This window comes from Vulpes lagopus, chromosome 13 (assembly GCF_018345385.1).
Source record: "Vulpes lagopus strain Blue_001 chromosome 13, ASM1834538v1, whole genome shotgun sequence".
In the NCBI taxonomy this organism is placed as follows: domain Eukaryota; kingdom Metazoa; phylum Chordata; class Mammalia; order Carnivora; family Canidae; genus Vulpes; species Vulpes lagopus.
The window spans coordinates 53,950,675-53,972,457 of record NC_054836.1 but is presented as its reverse complement, the minus strand read 5'-3'; the positions used below and the strand labels follow the sequence as shown (position 1 = coordinate 53,972,457).

The 21,783-nt window shown below is 38.1% G+C and overlaps 1 protein-coding gene across 2 annotated transcripts in view; it reads right to left on the bottom strand.

The window, feature by feature from the left end:
- The window catches only part of MDFIC (MyoD family inhibitor domain containing), an 86,725-nt gene that overhangs the window by 22,258 nt on the left and 42,684 nt on the right, over positions 1–21,783 (bottom strand). For both annotated transcript variants that reach the window (XM_041727751.1, XM_041727750.1), the window contains exon 4: positions 11,488–11,763. In XM_041727751.1, the coding sequence (XP_041583685.1) occupies positions 11,488–11,763 (276 nt within the window). The remainder of the gene's footprint in view (positions 1–11,487; positions 11,764–21,783) is intronic.

Sequence of the window (21,783 nt, the reverse complement as noted above, 5' to 3'; positions counted from 1 at the left end):
TAGTTGAAGTCAAAGGAACATGACTATAACCTAATTAGACTTAATGGTTTGAATTTTCTCTTTCTTCCAGATTGTTAGTAGGCAGACCACATGACATTTGGGCATAAATTATTAGTATGGATTACACATCAGTATTTTCTTTAGTTCATTAGCTTAAGTATTTTCATTCTTTAATCCTCAAATCCTAATTTTTTTTTCAATGTAAATACTGTAGCTAAAGTGGTAAATTTTAGGTTAAAGTGAAACACAAAACATCTCGGTTTATCTGAGCATCTGAGACTTTTGCTGAAAGTGGTCACCTCCAATATTTGAAGATAAAAATTATATCCAATGAGCAATACTTTGATACTATTTTCCTTCTGTATACTTCACAAACAGCAAGAGACTCATGAGTCATCAGCCAGTTTTTGTCAGAAGATTCAAAACATCCTGCACATTCTGTATCTTTTCCCAAAAACTTCCTCCTTTGAGAATTGTAGTATTACGCAGTGTCTAGTGCTATTATTGTAACTATGAAATAATTTTTTGAAATCCTAAAACGAATGGAAACTTTTATCATAATTACCATCGTTCCAAAAGATAAAATATTTTCTTAAAATGGAAGGTTTCCAAAGCTGTAATATCCATGCCAAATCCTACTGGTCATCTGTAAGATACGTGGCTCAATAAATGTATAGCGCCTGCTGTAGTATAGTGCTTAGAGGTAGGAGGCACTTTCTAAGATCACCCCAAAGCATGGCTGCTTTCTTTTCATGGTCCATAACTGGAGAAGGATACAATATAGATACAGATATCAGTAAACTACAGCATAAGGCATATATCTCCTCCCATCTCTGTCTGAGACATCCTATTCTCACCTTCAGTAGCTCATTACCACTAACAATCACCCAGTATCTCTCATGTCTGAAAACATTCCCCTCTTCAGCAAAATTCCTTGAACTGGAGTAGCCCAGACTTGTAATCTTTAATTCCTCTTTTCATTCTCTCTAGAACCAACTTCAATTAGACTTTTGTCCCCATCACAACACCAAAAGTATGAAGGTCACCACAATGTCAAGGGTCACCTCTCACTTATCCTTTTGGATATCTCAGTTGAATTTGACACATGATCATTCTCTTTATCTTGAAACACCTGTCTTCATTTGGTTTCCAAGCTGTCCCTCTTTAGTGGTGCCTTCACCATCACCAGTTACTCATCCTATTTTTTTTTTTTTTTTTTAAATAAAGGTTCCTCTTCCTTTTCTGACCTCTCTACATGGAGTAGTCCAGGGCTCAGTTTTTAGAATGCTTACCTTTACCTGCATCCTGAGCAGTGGTTCTTAACTCTGTATGCACACTGAAATCCTGTGGGGCTTGGAAAGGATATTGATACCTTAGCCACTCCTATCCCATTCCAAATGAATTAGAATCTCTGGGGGCAAAGCCCAGAGAGTGGTAATGTCCAGAAGCTCTTACTCCAAATACCCCGTGCTAAGCTTGAGAACCCCAGTTCTAGGTGATGCCATCCACCGAGCATTCTATACCTTGGTGACTCATAAAATATATCCTGGGCTGCAGACCATTCCTCTGAATTATAAAGAGTTATCCTCAGATCCATGACTATGACCAAAATCCTTATCCTCCTCCACCAATGAACCACTGTTCTTCCCGTAGTGACAACTTGTTACTTTAGGCCAAAAAACTTGGGAATCATCCTTGACTTCCATCTTTCTCTCATACTGAAATCTCATCATTCAGTAAATCTTACTCTACCTTCAAAATATATCCCCATGCCACAACATCTCACCACCACCATCTCACCCTGATCTAACCCAGCCATCTCCCATCAGAATTACCGCGAGAGGCACACAGCAGGCCTTGATCTTCAGCTTTTGCGTGCCTGTTGTAGTTAACTCTCAGCACCAGAAGCAGGTGCTGCTGACAAATGGTAAGTTAGATCATGTCCTTCATCTGTTCAAAATCCTTACAATGGCTCTTCAGCATTCTCATTAGCTGTTCTCCCTTCGCTATTCAAATGTCTGAGGACCTTCAATTTTGAAGTAAGATGTCTGAAGCTGTCCAATGTCTTTACTTGTAGGTACCACACAAGAGGTAACAGGATTCCATTACCATTATCTTTCTTAAAAACTCGAGGAAAAGAATCACAACTTTTACCAGATTCTCAAAGAAGCCCAGGAACCAAAAATGAATCACTGTCTAAAAGACTATCATAATCAATATGCCAATTTATTCCAGGTTAGGTCTTAACCTTTTCAAGCTTTTGCCTGCAACAGTAATTCAGTCAAGAGTAGGCCACATAATACATTTTAAAATTAACTTCTATTTATGCAATGGTTTCCTTATTTTTCCTACACTTTTCTTCTAATTCTTTAACTGCCTTTTTTACTTGTTGATGCTGTATTTCCTTTCTTATACTGCATATAGTTAAGCTATGATTTAAATTCAATCAGGGGCCTTACCCATCTAAAATATAAGAAGCTATAAACTTCCATCAACTTATGGTCTAAAATGCAACAGTCAGAAATTGGGAACTCCGAATCCTAACTGCCCACCCTGTCAATGCCTTCCATTCCAATGCCAGTTAGTGTTCTTGGAATGGGGTTTGAGATAGGCTTTTTAATCACTTGAGGTCACATTTCCTCATACCTAGTCAGTAGAGTCATCTAGGTTAACAATTCAGTAAATGCTTCTCTGGTCACTCAATTCTCTTTGGTAAAGATATATAACTACAAAATTCAGTATAATTGAACTCAAGAGTCAAACTCTAAAGAACCTATATGCTGGCTCGTGAAGAAGTTAATGCCTTTACCTTTTTACATATTCAAATTTTTCCTCCCTCCTAGATCTTTTTCATTGAAATGTAAACACATTCAAAGCCATCTTAAAATAATACATAACAAACAAACAACCTCCCTGGACCCACTCTTCCACCCTGGTTTTTAGCCTTCTAGAACTATTGTTCTCAGTATGTTTCCTCAACATTCCACAACCCACATCATCCTGGCTTCTCCATGAAAATGGCTCTAAATTACGTCACCAAATGACGTCCACAATGAAATCCAACAGAATTATTTCAGTATTCATCCTGCTGAACCTGTCAATTATCTGGTCCTTTTCCTAAAACATTCTTTCCATGACACTACCTTTTCCAGTTTTTTTTTTTCTCAGCAAGATAATCATCCACCTCTCTTTGCCTCTGACCTCTCCCGAGGGTTTTCTTATCAGTGTCTTGGCCTCACTCTGACTTACTCTATTTGACATCACCTGTAGTGCAAAGTCTGAACTTTCCATGGGACTGTCTCCCAAGCACGTAAGCTAAACCCACATTCCCAGCCCACCAAGCTGGCTGGCCTCCAGTGATCCCTGAGTCACTTAGTTTTCAGCCATCTGATCTTTTCTCTTAAATCTCTTACAGAAACTCATCCAAATTCACAGTTTCAAATGTTCTATGAGAATATAAACTAATGTACTTGGGTCAAACTCCCCTCAAGCTCCAATTGTGTATTTCCAAATGCTGTTGGACTGTATATCATCATTTAAAATCGAACTGGTCTACAGCTCAACTCAAACTACACTGAGCTATTCATGATTTCCTAATTTCTATTAATTTTCTAATTCAGTTAGTTGAGAAAATGAAGGACCATCCTGATTAGGATGTACGGCTGACTACTACTGAGTTCTACTCACATTTAACCCTGGGCTAGGACCCAGCACTTAATCCCGAAACCCTAAAGCAAACCTCTGGTTCTCACTGCTCACATCTGCACAAATCATGGGGTTGAAAATAAAGTTTCATCCTAGAGCAGGGTGGCTGCTGTACCTACCTACTGCCGTTTGACCTAGTAATAGCACCACCTAAATAAACTTTTCATCATGAAAGAAAAAATTAAAACTTTGGTGTATTAATAGGTCTTAAGACTGATTCAATTTTTCCATTTAGCCTATTATTCTAAAGCAGAGTTTCTAAATAGTCTCTTGGCTCTGTCACCCCACACCCCAGAGCTTCCTGGCCAATCTATCTGTATCTCTATTGTTTTATTTCCTCCCCACCCACCTCCTGAGTGAATGCGAAGCTAATTTAATTGTCAGAGCAGTGGTGGAAGCATCTTGTCTACAAAACCCAAAAGCCAAAGGTAAAGGAGGTAAAATCCACACATAGCTGATGGCTCCTTCTCTTCTTTAACCTGGCCTGCAAAGTGGTCTACTCTTTTAAAAGATGCAGTTCTGAGATGCTTCAAATGTTAAATTCTATCTATTTCAGAACCTTATAAAATCTTTTCTGTGCTCCTCATCAAAGTGATAGGTACGAGAATAATTTACTCTAGAACATAAATTATATAGTTAACCTCTTTTCCTAAACTCTAAAGGAAGTGTATTTAAATATTTACAGTTGGTCCTAATGACACAGTTACCATTTATAAATACTTTGGATAGATAATTGGTTCAGTTTAAAAAAAAAAACAACTGATTAAATATCTCAAGTGAGTAAAAATGATTTATATGTGCAGAATGATTTATACTCTGACACCGTCAGCTTTCATCATGCCTTTTTTCCTCACACACCCATCTCACTGTATTACTGTTGTTCCACTGAGTTTGTTAGTTGAGCAGTGAAATTTACTAATGGCCTGTTTTCCACTGGACTGGCAAATACTGCCTCGGAAAGCAGAATTCTAAACCTTTCTCCCACACAATCATTTTGACATGGAATGGAAGGCACAGTGCCTGAGAAAACAGCACAAAACAAAACATCATCCAAGCAAATTAAGTATTTTGAGGAATGCAGCGACAGATCTTGCCAAAGCCACAGAAAGTTTGTTTCTGGAAGCTCAGATTATAACACTACAGTCATATCATAAAATCCTATTATTCTTCCACTAAAATACTTGTATTTCTATAATTACAGGCAAAACTGACGTTTTTATGGGGGAAAAGGAATGTAAGATTTTATAATATTATGTAATGGAGAATGAACAATTCAATTTGAATTTTACCTTTTTTTCCGGTTTTAGGGGTTGGGCACATATTGTTGAGTGAGGACCACAATGATGGGGAAATGATGGGGATGAGAGGCCAAGTTCTGAGTTCGAGTCCTACCTCTGGAGTTTCTTTTCACCTTGTGCTGACCTCAGATGTTTGCACTCCTACAGCTCCACATTTCTCGCCCTTGCGGATTTTAGCCATTGAGGTTTCAACCATCACGTCTATGCAATGCTAAAGAACAAGTACCTGTGTTCTCAGGTTTATGCTCCTTACTTGCTTCAACATTGTCTGAACACGGTATTACAAGCCCGACTCTACGCTCTGCTGGAAATTAGAAGAAGACGACGGTATTCTCTCTTTGCCTTCAGTGAAATCACATTTTAGTGCAGGAAGACAAAGTTCAGTATCATTGTGAATGTGGAAGGTGCTAGGGGGACACAAAAGCGGGACAATTAGCTCAAAACTGAGCACCAGAAGATGATGCCCAAGTTGCAATTTCGAAAAATGCACAGCTCAAAAAGGCAAAGGAAATTATGAGAACATTCCAGGCTGAGGGGAGAGAAGCAGCAAGGGCATTTAGTTGTGTCACTTAACCACAGGTCCAGGGACTTCTAACGACTGCAGTAAGGGCACACTTTCAAACACATGGAATTATGTCAAGGTTTGCAGTGAGGGAGGGCAGGAGAAATCAAGGAAGGGGGGCAGGGCAGGATGTGTCTGATCACCGGTGAGCTTTCCTTTTTTTTTTTTTTTTAATATTTATTTATTCATGATAGACATGGGGGGGGGGGGGCAGAGACACAGGGAGAAGCAGGCTTCATGCCGGGAGCCCAATGCGAGACTTGATCCCGGGACTCCAGGATCACACCCTGGACCAAAGACAGGTGCCAAACCGCTAAGCCACCCAGGGATCCCCAACCGGTGAGCTTTTCAAACAGTCATGCTCAATTGTACTACATCCCCTCTGAAGGCTGTGTGCCCCACCCAGACTCCCAATCATGCCTCGTTCCTCCCACGGACACTACTGTGCCCTGTCTCTCCAGTATAAACTCCTATGCTACAAATACAAGGGGAAATAACACCGAAAAGGGGAAGGAAGTCGGCTCTAAAAAGTTGAAAAAGCTCAGACAAGTAGGAAGCCAAGAATATAGGTCGAAGAAAGGGAAGCAGAGAAAAACCAGTAAAATTGGACGACTGGGCTTAGGTCTATCCAAAGACTTTCTAGAGCTTGGTAGCATCCCAGCTCAACAAGTCTAAAGTAATTCATCAAGTCATATATGGCAATAGTTACTTTTAACGTACAAAAGGATTATAAAAGCAATCTGTGCCGTGGGTGCTCACTAGGTAGCCACACTGAACAGGTAAGAAAGCATCTGGTTTTAAGTAATTCCTGCATTACAGAGAGAAAAGAATTTTTGTCCAAGAAATATACACTGGATATAAAATGGTGTCCTTTAGAGAAGATTATTAAAGCTTGGAGGAACAAGGCATCCCAGGGTTGCTGTGGACTTGCCCTTTGTCACATTTCCAGTCTCAATGCTCCTAACTCAGCTTTGACAACAGTGAACCGTTGATGGTTCTCTGAACAAAACACATTAATCCATAACACCCTTTCAGCCTTGAATGTCTCTCTCTACCCTCAAGTCTCTGTTGAGTCTCCATTGCAGTTCACATTCCTAACCCATGTAAGTTCCTCAGGTGACGCTGCTGTCACTATCATCATTATCAAACACTTCATCTGAGCCAGATGGCTGTTCTAACTCCAAGGAATTTGATATCAACTCAATTCCTCTTTACAACAATCCTATGAAGAAGTATGAATGATATCCCCATTTTATACTTAAGAGACTGAAGCATATAAAGCCTACAGAAGAAAACATTATGGGACAGTAATAAAGCTAATATTTGAGCTGAAGCAGACTGGAAGCTTCCAGCATCTATGCTCTAATTACTAGGCCACGCAGCCTCCGTGTGATTAAAAGGAGATGGATCCTAGGTACTGTTATATACACAAGGCTCTTGACTGTCTTGTTCAGCATTTAGGTTCAAGGAGCTTCTGGGGCTGGAGATGTATATATGATGGCACATTAACCCAAAACATACAAAGTCTGCTCTAGAAAAATCTTTTTTGAAACAATCTTTACACAAAGATAGAGCTGTAACTGGCACACCTAAAATGTGTTAGGATTTACCATTCCTATGATAAGAAAAGTGTCTTAGAGTCTAATGAAAACCCTTGGCAATTTGAATATTATATGATACTAAATTATACTATAATTATTTCAAAGGTCAAGAATCTTAAACATTTAGTCTTAAAACTCTCCACCTGGCTGATGCAATCAGAAAATTAAAGAATGTATGAAAATACTTAATTATACAAAACAAGTAGAATCTACCTATTTAATAACCTTTAGATAAAAGGTACAATATTTCCCAACATGGTATTCTTTTTCTTCTATTGCATAAAAGGAACTTTTTAAAATAACATTTTTTTTTTAATGAATTTGAGTACACATTTTCTTTTCTAGTGCTAGTTTCAAGGAACAATAGGATAAAGGTGTGTGAAATAAAACACTATCACTTATTAACTGGTGGGAAACCATGAAGCTACTGTCCTGGGCACCACCATTTAAAAAAAGAAAAGAAATAGACTCAGGTGAGTCCAGCCTCCTAAAGAATTTACAGTCTGGTAGGAAAGGAAAACAAGCACAGGGCAAAAGCGTGTAAATTCCTTTCAAAGTTTTAGTAAGAAAGGCTTCTAGAAGGCACATGTATAAGAAGATCCTTGCCTAACCCCTAGGTGACCCAGTCACAATCCAGTGGTGGTGGACCAGTGGTGGAGTGACCAGTAATTACCTTTACCTCAAGGAAATTTAGTAAGGCAGTGCTTTAGTAATACCAGTGCTTAAGAGCATAGACGGTGGAGCCAGAACGTCTAGGGTTCAATCTCATCTCTACCATATACCAATTGATGTCAGTGGGTTCACTTGGCCTGTCTTTTATAAATGAGAAAACTGAGGCTCAATTAGATAATTACATAGAGTCGACTGACTTACAGTGCTTTGGGGAGGGTAAAATGAGATCATGTGAGTGAAGGGGGAACACAGAATGAGTTAACTGACGAATCAACATAGCTTAAGAAGAGATTGGATGGTGCACATTCCTAGTTGCACCCAGGCTGTACCTAACCCACAAGCTTCATCTTACAAGATGTCGCCAACATGCTGGCTCAGTTATGGGGCTGGGTCAGTCTTTAGCTCTGTGTAAGCAAGAGGTGCATATTTTTTCAGTTTTTCCAAACTTGGTCAGCAAAGAGGCCCTTCCTTCTCTTAATGAAGCAAAATAAAATAGTTAATTCCATCATCTTAGCCAGAAAAATGCCTACTTGTCACTTTTATGGGCAACACAAAAATAACCACAAGCACCATTTGTACAGAAAAAAACACACTGTCAAACTATGATTAGCTGATTTTGAGGCTTACAATGGATATTACTTTGCTATTCATTTGCTCATTTTACTGTAAGAGGAACAGGCATCGACAATAAAAACTGTTAAGAAAATGTGAAACAAAAACCAAACTGAGAAAACTATTAAACCCCTCCTTTTTTTGAAATAACTTTTATCCATTTTTCTTCATGTCCTAAATCAGGCCTGTTCAAGACTGACTGTTCTGACATACAGACCTCCTGAAATCCAGATACTATCCCTGTTCAACAAAACCATTCCTGCCATTGCCTTGTCCCAACTCAGCACGTATTAAATTTCTGCTCAACCAGGAATCACGTATTCTATAGAGCAAGAAACCTGCCTGAAGCAAAGCAGTTTTGCTGTGAGGGCAGCATCACAGAATCTTGGAACCCAACCTAACTTGGAAGATTTCTACTCAAAACCATTTTATAGAAAAAGCAGCTCCAGAGAAACCCGAATAACCCAGAGAGCTGGTGGCCGAGCTTGCAACTTTTGTACTTTCACTTGCCATCTACCAGTTCTGTCCTTTTTTGTTGAACTACATACAGCACATCGCCAGAGAAGAAATTTTAACTTCAAAACTGAAAAGTCAGGGCCCAACCCTAAAAAGCATCAAAAAGCATAAGAACACCTAATTTGGAGAATATATGAACCGGGACAAGGAAATATCCATCTAGATTTGAGCAGTTACAACAAAAGGAACATAGAGTTGGCTAAATTCTATAGCCTCTCAGCCAAGTTCTGGATAGGACATTGTATGATGTATTTAGACCTCTTCATTTGTATTTCATATTACTTGTACCCCCAGTCCAATCTGGAAAATATTTTGTGATAGAGCAGGATTATCCTTAATCTTTATCTCCCTCACATACTCACAGGACTGAGTGAGGAAGAGGAGGAGATAAACAGGGAGAGTACAACTCTTTCAACACTACTGATTTTCTTCCTTGTTTGTATGTTACTTAGGAAGCTGCACTCCTGGGGCACCTGGGTGGCTCCACTGGTTAAGCATTTGACTCTTGATTTCAGCTCAGGTCATGATCTCAGAATTGAGGGACTGAACCCCACGTCTGGCTCCGTGTTGGGCATGGAGCCTGTTTAAGATTCTTTCTCTCACTCTGCCCTTCCCTCCACTCACACACGCTCTCTCTAATAAATAAAAATCTTTAAAAAAAAAACAAAACCCTGCATTCTTCTATCAAAAATAACTTCAGACACGATTTTAAAAATAAGCAAATAACGGAAAAATTTTTAAAAATTCCGGAAGCTATCTCGAGTTGGATGTATATGTACCTTTCAGGTTGGATTGAGAGACCGTTCTTTAAAATAAGTAAATATCAAATGGCAAATAAAAGGTTAAGGCTGTGATAAGTAAATTCAAATGTATAAAACAAGTACATTTCAATTATTTCACCCAATCACCTAGAAGCAAAGATACTCTAAAGAAAATTGCATTGCCTTCCCAACTCCTTGGAGAGCCAGTTTAGTTAACAGCCTACCTCTGCTTCAGAGATGACCATACAGCTTACATGTCAAACTCATTTTAAAGTGTCAATCATGTCCCTTTCAATCTAATTAGTTTGGAAAGTAGTGTCACTGACCTGGAACTATGCAGACCATTTATTACCATATCATTTGATCAACCTAACACTCTACCTCAGTTGAGTTTGAGACACCTGTAGCCAAAACGTAATATCCTTTCTCCCACTCATTCTTGGTAACTCTCAATACAATTTCCTATTTACAACTCAATTTATCTCTATGAATAAGCATGGCCAACTTCACAGAAGCATCGACAGATTTTTCCTTATTTAAGATTTCATGGTAATTAAAATGGAAAGGTAAGGGGAATAAGGAAAAAAATCAGATATACCTGAACCAGAGGAGGAAATATCTATCTATATCTATATTTAAGAAACAGACTTGAGTTATTTGATCTCAAGAACGGCTAAAGGAGAGGAAAAAGGAAGAACAGAGGAACATGGATAGACTGGCAGAAATCTGGGACCTTACATATGGTAGGGAGACTATTCTTTTTTAAAAAATACATAATATGGCAAGCTATTTTTGTAAGACGAGTCTGTGGGTTGTAAACTCATTGTTATCAGATGGGTTTATGTTATATTGAAGAAAATCTTTACCTGGTTTAGAGTATTTAACCTGGCCAAGGGGAGGATGAAGCAGAAGACATAATAACTGGCTCCTGAGAGGTCAGAGAATGCCCACGTAGCTGCACAGGAGAAACTACAGGCCAAAGCACAGTGAGCGGGGAATGAGGTAGGGCCAGAGGGGGTGGCAGTACTGGTGGCTAGAAGATGCTAGCCAGTGAAGCCAGAGATCCCCTGGCCCACTCCCTGACAAGGATATAAAAAATAAAAAAATAAAAAAAAAATCACCAAATCTTTTTCTCTTTTTAGTTTTACATTTTTTTTAAAATTTTTTATTTATTTATGATAGTCACAGAGAGAGAGGGGGGCAGAGACACAGGCGGAGGGAGAAGCAGGCTCCATGCACCGGGAGCCGATGTGGGATTCGATCCCGGGTCTCCAGGATCGCGCCCTGGGCCAAAGGCAGGCGCCAAACCGCTGCGCCACCCAGGGATCCCTCTTTTTAGTTTTACATTTTTAAGAACGGATTTGCAAGACAAAAATCTAAGCAGGTAATCTTATCACTGAACCACATAATAACACATGAATCAGGGATAGACAAAATACATGCATCCACCACTAGCATGTTGCATTTGTATTTTTAAATGTGGTATTTTTAAATTTTTAAACGAGAAACAGTTAAGCGTATCAATTCTATTTAAAGTAATGACTCTTCACTCTAGAAGACAAGAATCTAGAGCAGGATGTCAGCTGCTGGCACTTCCCTTCCTAGCCTGGGCTTCCCTTTGGAGAGGTTGCATTTTACCAAAATTCCCATTGTCTGAAAGATAAGCAAGTTTCCTCATTCATGTTTGCTTGATCAAGTAGTTATTGGTGAATATGACTTTGTATCTGGTCAAATAAAATAAGCATACATCTCAAACTTACCTTCAGGTGAAGAGCCTGTCTTTTGGGAAAAGACAGCATTTACTTTACTCTTCTTACTGATATCGCTGTTTACAGACAAGCTGGACTGAATTTTTCTATGCATTTTGTGAGAAACAGGTGCTGAAAGTCTTCGATTATCTGCAGATACGTGTTTGGCCCCGTGGTGAATTCCATTCCCGTTGCTCAGACTTGTGTGGCCATTCTTTATCTTGCTGGTTTCCTCCTCGCTTGGTTCCTGTGAGCATGTTGGAAGCTGAGGCAAGCGCTGGGGTTGGGCTAGACGACAGGAAAAGTTTCTCCAGTTAAAAAAGAAATATTTGAAAATCGTCAACATATATTCAGTCACAGACTTTTTTTTCTGGGCTTTACACCCATGATTCTACAAAATAGAAAGAAGTAAAATATTAATAAATATGGACAGAGAGAAAACAATTAGTAAAAAAACGAAAGTGGGAGCGGGGTCATCAAAAGTGACTTTATACAACGAATTTGAATATAACGAGAAAGACTGTTTTGTGTTTTAAGAAAATTTAAGTTGGAAATCTGAAAAGGTCATTCCACACTCATTCAACGGCAAGTGTTTATTTTCTATGTACTGGGTCCCTCTTTTGTGTGCTAGAAACACAGCAATATTTTCTTACTATCCCTGATTATGGGATGAAATACTTAATCATCTTTTTGGATAAAAGGAAAAGAACAATGAATCCAAGTATCAAAACTGGACAATACAGAAATACAGTTGTTTTCTTTTCAGTTTCATTTTATTTTAATTTTTTTAAAATTTTTATTTATTTATGATAGTCACAGAGAGAGAGAAAGAGAGAGGGGCACAGACATAGGCAGAGGGAGAAGCAGGCTCCATGCACCAGGAGCCCGACGTGGGATTCGATCCCAGGTCTCCAGGATCGCGCCCTGGGCCAAAGGCAGGTGCTAAACCACTGCACCACCCAGGGATCCCTTAATTTTTTAAAAAGTTTTATTTATTTAAGTAATTTCTACACCCAATAAGGATTTCCAACTCATGACCCCAAGATCAAGAGTTGCATGTTCTTCTGACTGAGGCCAGCCAGGCACCCCTTCAATTTCACTTTAAATCCCGGAGGAAAAAAAGAAATAAAAATGAATGAATGAATGAATGAATGAATGAATGAATAAATAAATAGATAAATAAATCCCGGAAAAAACCTTTTCTGTATTTATTTTTTTAATTTGGTACAAAAATAAACCATTATGAAAAGTTGGGAATAGAAGAGAGCTTCCTCTTAATCTGATAAAACAAATCTGCCAGAATTGAATGTCAGCACTTTAGAAATGTCCCCATTTAGGTCAGGACCAAGAAAAAGCAGCCCAGCTTCATCCCTCTTATTTGACATTACACTGGAGGTCCTGGCGAAAGCAATATAACATGAAAAAGAAATAAAAGGTCTGAGAAAAAATATTTTTGAGATGTATACCTAATTTGAAGGTTCTCAGGGAAATTTAGACTACAAATTGTGAAATAAGAATTAAATAAGATATATATAAGATCAACCATATTAAAATCAACAAAGTTCCTCTATGCCAATAGTCAAGCAGCAAATAAGAAAAAAATGAACTCTTCACAACATAAAGGAAAAAAAGAAAAAAATAAGCCACCAAAACCCTCCCATAAGTATCTAAGAATTAAGCTAGGACAAAATGGGCAGAGATTTTTATGGCAAAAACCACAGAACAAAACTCAAGGACATAAAATCCTACCAAATGTAAATTTTAATTCTACCCAATTTATTTATTTAGTGTAATTCCCATAAAATTTCCAACAGGCTTTTACATGGAACTCGAGCAGCTGATCCAAAAATTTTTAAGGAAGAGCAACCAAGAATCACTAAAGCAATTTTAAGGAAGAAAAAGAGGGTTACGACACTTCCCTTAGTGCATAGTCTTCTTAAGAAACTACAGGAACTAAGGCCAAGTGATGTTGGTCCAGGCACAGTCAGATAACCAGGGGAAAAGCAGAGAGAGCTCCAAAGATGTGTGTGTGTGTGTGCACATACAAGTGCATGCACACCTTATAGAAATAAATTACAGATGGATTAAATGCCTATATATGAAAAGCAAAACATTCCAAATTGAAAAACAAATATGAGGGGTGCCTGGGTGGCAGAGTTGGCTAAGCACCCGACTCTTAAGTTTCAGCTCAGGTCATGATCCCAAAGTCCTGAGATCAGCTCCTCAGGCTCCCTGCTCAGGCAGGAGTTTGCTTCTCCCTCTGCCCCTCTCCCTACTTATGCTCTCAGGAGCTTGTGCACACACTCTTTCTCTCTTTTCTCAAATATATCAATAAAATCTTTAAAAGAAAACATAAGAGGCTTAATACCATGACACTGAGGAGAGACAAATTTGATTCTTTGGACAATGAATCATAAAAAAGAGTAGGATGACTATTCATCATTTGTGCTGCCTGGCATTTCTGAACACCCTCGCAGATTTTGTCAATTCCTCTGTCCCATTCCCAGATTCCTCTGCAGCTGGAGGGCAGGTATGCGACCTAAGTCCTACCGAGCACAAGTATGACTTCCACGCAGCCACACCAGGGAGGCGGTACCTCCTTCTCAGCAGACAGTAAAGAAGGTGTTTACTGGTCCTGGCAGTGGGGTGCGGTGTCCGATATCCACTCCCTAGTAGACCGTGTACTAATGGTACAGCAGTGGGGTTTTCAACAGAGAAGCCTCAATGAATGGATGGGAATGATCCTTGGCTGTGTAACTGTTGGGAGGGTCTGTGTGCTAATCATTTTTTTTTTTTCTCTATTTCAGTTAGCCAAAATGGATTCTGGTTTTTGCAGCTAAAGAATCCTGACTCCTCTCCCCCCAGCCCCAAATGTTATTTGTTTACATTGGTTAAGTAATGAGATTATTCAAATCAACATTTACATTCATTGAGTACCTCCTAAGCAAAGCTATCAATCATAGCAGTTGGGCAAAAAACAGAAAGAACCAAAAACATTCATTGCCAAAATTTAACTATTTTGTAATTTCCTGGATTTTCAAAATCAAAAACTGCTGTTCTAATTGGTCTTCTTTCCCATTTATGATTATGAACAGTTATGAAATATAAATTAAATCTGAACGCTAGTAAGTCTTCAATTTAGAAAAGGTATTGCATGCAAAGCTTAGCAATTATACGTGGCATTGACAATGTCTAAAAGGGCCTGATTATCTGTGATCTGGGGATTAGCTAAAACGGTATATATTTTTGACAAAGAGGACAGTTGGCAGTTGAGTAAGTCTTTAGCACACATTGTTTACTTCAATTCTTATTCACATATCCTATGTCTCTTAAAGAAAAATATCTTAACATATCAAAACAGTCCATTCATGAATGTGCATATTTCAAGAAAAAAAATTCACGTATTTACTTAACAAAAGCATGCTTTCCTACCAAATCTGTTAACATTAATATCTGATTTGTTAACTAGCCTATAAACTCCTCATACAGTTTTTCAGCTCTTCAGCGATAAGGGAGGATGATTATCTAAAAATTAAATATTTAGGACTACTACAAAGTAATGGTGGGAAAATATATCAAAATATTTTGTTTTTTTCCTTACTCTTGATGGAAAACAAAAACGGTCACTTCTCTGTTTAGCAGCTACATATGACCTTCTCGTAACAAAAATGGACAAGGCATCTGCAAAAGGAGACCTATTTCTTATGGGTGTGCAATCATTTGATCTAGAGATTAATCTGCTGCTCCTGTAGCTTCTTGTATCAACTAGAATGACATCCTAATGACTGCTATTGAACATAGAGAGTTATGCATATGTATTTAAAGGGATGCCAAAGAAGACAGTTAAACCTAATTTGATGTTCTTTTCAGAGCACTTACCAGTAATCTCGCCAAATAAATGGAATGTTTTGGGCCACTTTTTCTCTGAAAATAATATTTCAAGCAATCTGAGAGCTTGGTTAAAGTAAAATGTCCAACTGACCAATGCTAAGGAGACTTCTTATCAATCAAAGATGCCCTGTCATAGTCCATAATCCAAGATAAATTTAAAATTACTATGTCATGGTTAAACATTTTCAATAAATAAAAATAAAGGTGGTAAAAGACAACTATGTCCTGCCACCAAATTCTCAAACTGACAGATCTGACCTTTTTCTACTATCAAAATTGACTATTTGCAAATTACCGGGTATGGCTTGAGTGGTATTCAAACATATCCTTAATGATTTATCTACATTTCAATCTTCAAAATGATATCTATTTCTGTTGGCAGATAAATGATAGTACATTTATTTTTGTTTCACTGTCACTTAATTATTTCTACTATAGTTTGTACGATGGTCAGGTAACAATCAAGTATTAGCTCTTTACATCAGGTTTTTAACATTAACACAATTTCTTAGTTTTAGGATTTGGTCAGATACATTCAGTATGTAAGTCAAATGAAAACTGGATAAACCCTCGACGTGTTAGCTAGCTTAACATTTATTTTAACTTCACTGCTAATTTTTCATGGGTGTGACTTGAATCTTATGGTAAAATTATAAGTAAAACCAAGTTGGAAACATGATTTTATTCTCAAATAAAGAACAAAAACATCTCACTGATTAAACCCTAACTACTTGGCTTTAAACAGATTTCTTTCCCTTACTGTGTAAAAGTTGTGTATGGCTTTAAAAAAAAAAAAAAGCACACTAATATGGGAACGACACAATGCTTCTTAAAACACCACTGATGCCTAGGGACCCTCACTCTCCCTTTAATGATCCACTGCTCTCATTCAGCTGTCTTTCTTTTTTCAAATCTTTACATATGTGACAGCTCTCAAAAGTAGACCATAGACCATCTGGCATTTTCAGAGGTGTAACTTGTGCAAATTCAGCTCTATTGGGAGCGCACTGCTATCTTCTGCCTGCGTTATAAAGGGACAATAGAATGTAGAACTTATGAGTTGTTTTGAATTATTCATTTTTTTGCCTGTATATTCAAGAAATTTTACAAACTCTGCATTTTGTACTACATAATCACATGCGTTAAAGGTACAAAGAAACTTTTTGACACCTCTTTTCTACAGAAAGCTGGCATTTTGTTTGATATGTGAACATTCAGCATCTGTTATATCATTCTAAACAGGATGGGTGCTTCTACAAAAGACCCCATTTTAAACTTCCTCTATATGAGCAAAAAAATGTATTCTTGATATTCAGTAACGAATGCAATACACATCAAAATTTCAAATACCAGTTATATGAACATTCAGCATCTTCAAACCAGGATAGCATTGGTCACCCGCTTACCATATGTGTAAAGAATTTTTTTTTTAAATCACTGCTCACACAATGGTGCATGATTGTAATTTTAATATCCGTGATGAATAGTTACAAATGTCTTAAGAAATACTGTGCTTTCTGGGTTCAAATGTTTTCAATCAGGAAGGAAACCAATAGAATTAAATCCAGTGATTTTCAATAAGAATTATAAATATGGGAGTAATGAGTCAATAGCATGAACTTCTTTTGATAATTTAAAAAAAAAAAAAACCTGGGTGATATTGTAGCCAGTAATAACTACACTTGAAACTGCAGCTGCTGGAGTGGCAATATAAAGCAACATTTTGTTATAGCATATAATCTATTAGTATGTGCAAGTCATCTTCAGTCTCTGCTCTCTTTCACAAATCAGATTTAATAAAATTACAAAAGAATTCTCATACCATGTACCCAGTTTAAAAGGTGGTTGTACACAGACACAAAAAAAATTTAAATGCTTAGAATTTAAAATTGTAACAAAATTATCAAAATAAAATTCTGTCGGGGGAGGGGGGTGACTCAGTATGAACCAAATTTACTTGTCCCAGAGATAGTTAACGACGCTTTTACTGGGTGCTCAATATTATGCTACCCTGTGGTCACCATGGAACAGAGACAAACATGCCCATGTGCACACATGCATGCACAACCACTAAAATGTTAAGAGATTATATATAAATAAAATAGTGTCTTATTCTATACACATATAACATGCATATATATAGAGATTATATATATGAATAAAATGAAGTCTTACTATAAATACATATAATATGCATCTATATACAATAACAGCTTTAAGAGTCACTTCAAGAAGCACTAATGTGTAACACTTTTATTTGTTATAATGTAAACTTAGGCTAAAATCAACTAAAATAAATGTGCTAATGGCCACCTCTGTTCCTCAGCTTGATGCAAAGCCTTTCTTGGTGTACCCTAGATCGGCCTGGTACTCCAACACTTCCACAGTCTGGGGGCTCCTGGCATTTTCTACCTGTTTCCTCAGTTCCCCTCCAAAGGCATATACGAAAATTTTTATTTACCTCTTGAGCCTCTGAACTTTTTCATCACATATTACATCTTCACTTTATTTAATGTGTATATTAACACGGTGGAATATATTTTGAAATTGTGACCTTTTGGGAACATTGATCACTTTGAGAATGCCAAGCCAATTCTGTCGACAGGACTCAGAATGCATAGGATGGAGAAGACTGTCTTATGATGACAGCATTTTTTAACAGTAATTCATCAGTCATCACTGGCAGGGGTTGCAAATACTTCTTCCCAAACAAAAGGATAAACTTTTAGAGGTTGTTTGGAGAATCAATCATTTTCTTCATTGGGTAAAGAACATTTAGCAAGTACTTAAACATATTTCAGTAGGGCCTAAAAGAGTGAGTACTGCTAGCTCTTTTCTCAAATTCATGCTCCCCATTGTCCTGGGCTTTTGGCGAACCCACTTCCCCAGACTTCCCTGCGGCTCAGTTCAGCCACGTATCCATGTTCACTTTGAAAGAATGAGAGCAGAAATTATTTCTGCTGCTTCCAAGCCTAGGCCTAAGCCTGGGGTGTGTCCTCTATACTTTCTTTCTTGCACTTGCCAGCAACCCAGCTTTGACCACAGCCTAGGGAAGTATCTTAGGCATGTTGGAGAGACCAAACAGAAGGAATCTGCAGGGCAGCAGGGAGGAGAGCCTCTCACTGACCTGGAATGCTCATCCTATACCGTTCCATAAGAAATAAACTTTTTTGAGCCGTGGGATTAATTCTGGGACTCGCTGTTATAAAACGCTCCTATCAAGTCCAAGCTCCTATCAAGTCCTATCAACAATGCACATATATATATACAGGTATGTGAACTGGCTGGCCCCTAGCCCAAATGACCCAAAATATAGCACATTCCACAAGAAAGCAAGCAACAGGACATTAGTAGCAGTAGGAAGACAACTGCCAAATCCACAGCCTGTGGTTAATCTTAGAGGACAGCAGAGGAGCTTTACAATGTAGAAGCTGATGATTACTGACTACATCATGTAGTTCTGTAGGAAAAGGACCCTGGTATGACTTTGCCATTCGAAATCAATTTTTATCTTCACCACAGCTGATAGGAAATCCAGTAGAGTGACCAACCATCTCGTTTAGTAAGGACTAAGGAAGGTGCTGGGATGCAGAACTTTTAGTTTGGAAACCAGGACAGTTCCAGGTGAATCAGACAAGTTGGTCACCTTTGTATCAGGAGTAATTTGTGCACAACGGCTGCCGTTTTCCGCCAAAAGACACTGGCATCGGCAGATGCAGGGAAGGGCATAGACTTTGAACGAGACCCACTAGGGTCTGAATTCTAGAGTCAGTATTTCCTGGTTCTGTGAGCCTGAGAAAGTGACTTCATTCCCCTGGGCATTAGGACCTTCACTGGCCAAATGAGGAAAATCACCATGTGTATGGACAGGTTTAACACTTCCCAGTTTCATACCACTGTTTTTCTCTTTCCTTACTCTTCCCTACAAAATTTTCCTGTCATTTCTTGCTGATTTACTATTTGACTTTTATTTTTAATTCTTACTAGGGATTTTTCCTCCTATAAATCAACGGAAAACCTTTTTATAAATAAGCAGGTTTCAAAAAAAAATACACAAACATTATCTTTCATTTTCCAGAAAAATAACTTGATTGAAAAATAAAGGAAAATATAAGGATTATTAAGGAAAATAATCAGCATTTTCTTTTAAGATCTGCACATTTTACTGAAAAGTCCCCAGCAGTAAGCCAACAAACAACAAGAAATTTTTATTATATTCCCTCCAGTGTAGCTTTTCTTAAAGATTGGTTTCTATCCCCAGATGAATGACAAATTTGGCTTTATTTTATGCCAGCTCTTACATCTCATAGTTTCTAGTTAACTTATGTGGATAATGTGACACACGCTTGACAAGAGAATATTTTTCAGTTTAAGTTAGCAGCTTCCTTATGGACCATTATCTATAAGCTTTATTTATATAGTAAAAGATCATATAGTCTTTTGATATAATCCCATAGAGAAGATGGGCTCTCTTTGCCATGGCATCCCTTTGTTCTCTGACTCAATAGGTATTTCCAACATTTGATTCAACTAATAAAGTGACCACTGCTTAAAATTATTTATAACTATATATCTAAATAAATGCATATGTACTTATATTTTGTAGAAAATAAATAGCTTACAGTGTTTTTTGTATGAAAGAAAACATGAAAGAAAACATGAATACCACAAAATCAAAATCTTCCAAAAATCTATTTTACATTCTGAAATTTTATGTTTTCTTTTTTTTTAAATTATAAAAGGCATTTCTTTGTTTTTTAAAAAACCAATTAATGGGCCAACAAGCAGAAGCCTGGAAAGTCCTACTATTATAGTGTTAAGTCTTAGCAAATAGCTTTCCTCAGAATTCTCCAAACAACACAAAGACAAGAATCAGGTATCAACGACTTAAAATTTAATCTTTAGACCCTAAGTTAAATATTTCTTTGACCTTGCTGGTGTTTCACTATAGGCTTATAGGAAAAGATTTTAAAAATTATTAACATCTGTTCTTATAAGTAATTACTTTATTTTTATTTTTTTTAAAGATTTTATTTATTTATTCATGAGAGACACACACAGAGAGAGAGAGAGAGAGAGAGAGAGAGAGAGAGGCAGAGACCCAGGCAGAGGGAGAAGCAGGCTCCATGCAGGGAGCCTGACGTGGGACTCGATCCTGGGTCCCCAGATCAGGCCCTGAGCCGAAGGTGGCACTAAACCGCTGAGCTGCCCCATAAGTAATCACTTTAAAAGCACCTGATTAGTTATCACGATGGGATAGGTTGCATTCACATACCTTTAACATGTCAGAAATATTTCATTTAACAACATCAAACAACATATACCGTAGTAAAATTAGTCTCGGTAACTACTAAGGAAAGTATACACTGACAATCCCAAATATCTGAAACTTCAGGATTTATTCTGAGACTTCACATACTGATTATGGCTTCAAGGACCATGAAGCATGTAAGAAGACCTCCCGTTAAGAAGCATGCAGCACTCTTAGGTTTCCACTTAAGATACGCATAGACACACTTGAATAGATGCCCAACTGCTCTCTGACATAGGTCCTTGACCCATCCCTGCCTATGGGTGCCTTTAGCCCTCCCCCATGAGACCAGAGCTCTCCAGTCAAGCAAGGATACCAGTCAAAAAAAACCTTGAAGCTAAGTACACTGATCAAATATAAAAACCTGCATCAAGAGTAGGCTGTTAAAATGTGCAGCCACCTAAGTAAAGCCGAGAATGGAAAGGATGAAGAGCACTACATCCTACCGCAGAACATGCAGTTCCTATGAACCAGTAGCAAAGCAGTTAGTTAAAGTACCGTGCCATAGCTCTTGGAACATGGATCATGTGCTTTGGGGTACTCTGCAGGAAACTACCCATACACTGGTATATTGGGCTTCTATGGCTTTCAGTAGCTGCTACGATAAAACAACAAACTTCATTCTAACTGGCCGTGGTAAAAACCACCTGGAAAAAAAGAGAGAGAGCGCGCTACTATAACCTACAAGCAACACAAAGCTAGAGACACACAAATAATAAACTTGCTAGTGTGTAAATCCAAATAGGTGCTCCCCCTCTGCATAGACAAATTTCAAAAGCCTTCCTTGCCTGAGTGCATACCTTGATGGTTAGGGCCAGGCCTGGATTTTGGCCTCCACTTGCCCTTGTGCAATTCACAGACATATAACTTGCAGCAACAGACCCCCTAGCCAGTGAGGTAAGAGCACCAAAGTTCAGAGCATCATATATGTTATCTGAATGTCAGCAGCCAGATTATGTGTTCAGTCAAAATTTAGTGTGTTAATTAGGTAAATGTGAATTGCTGAGAAAGGAAGAGGGAGGGCAGCAAGAACCGGGCAGCCTGAAACTACAGATGCTGCCAGGTGCCTCCCGCGCACACTGCCCATCAGTAGTTGATGTAACTCA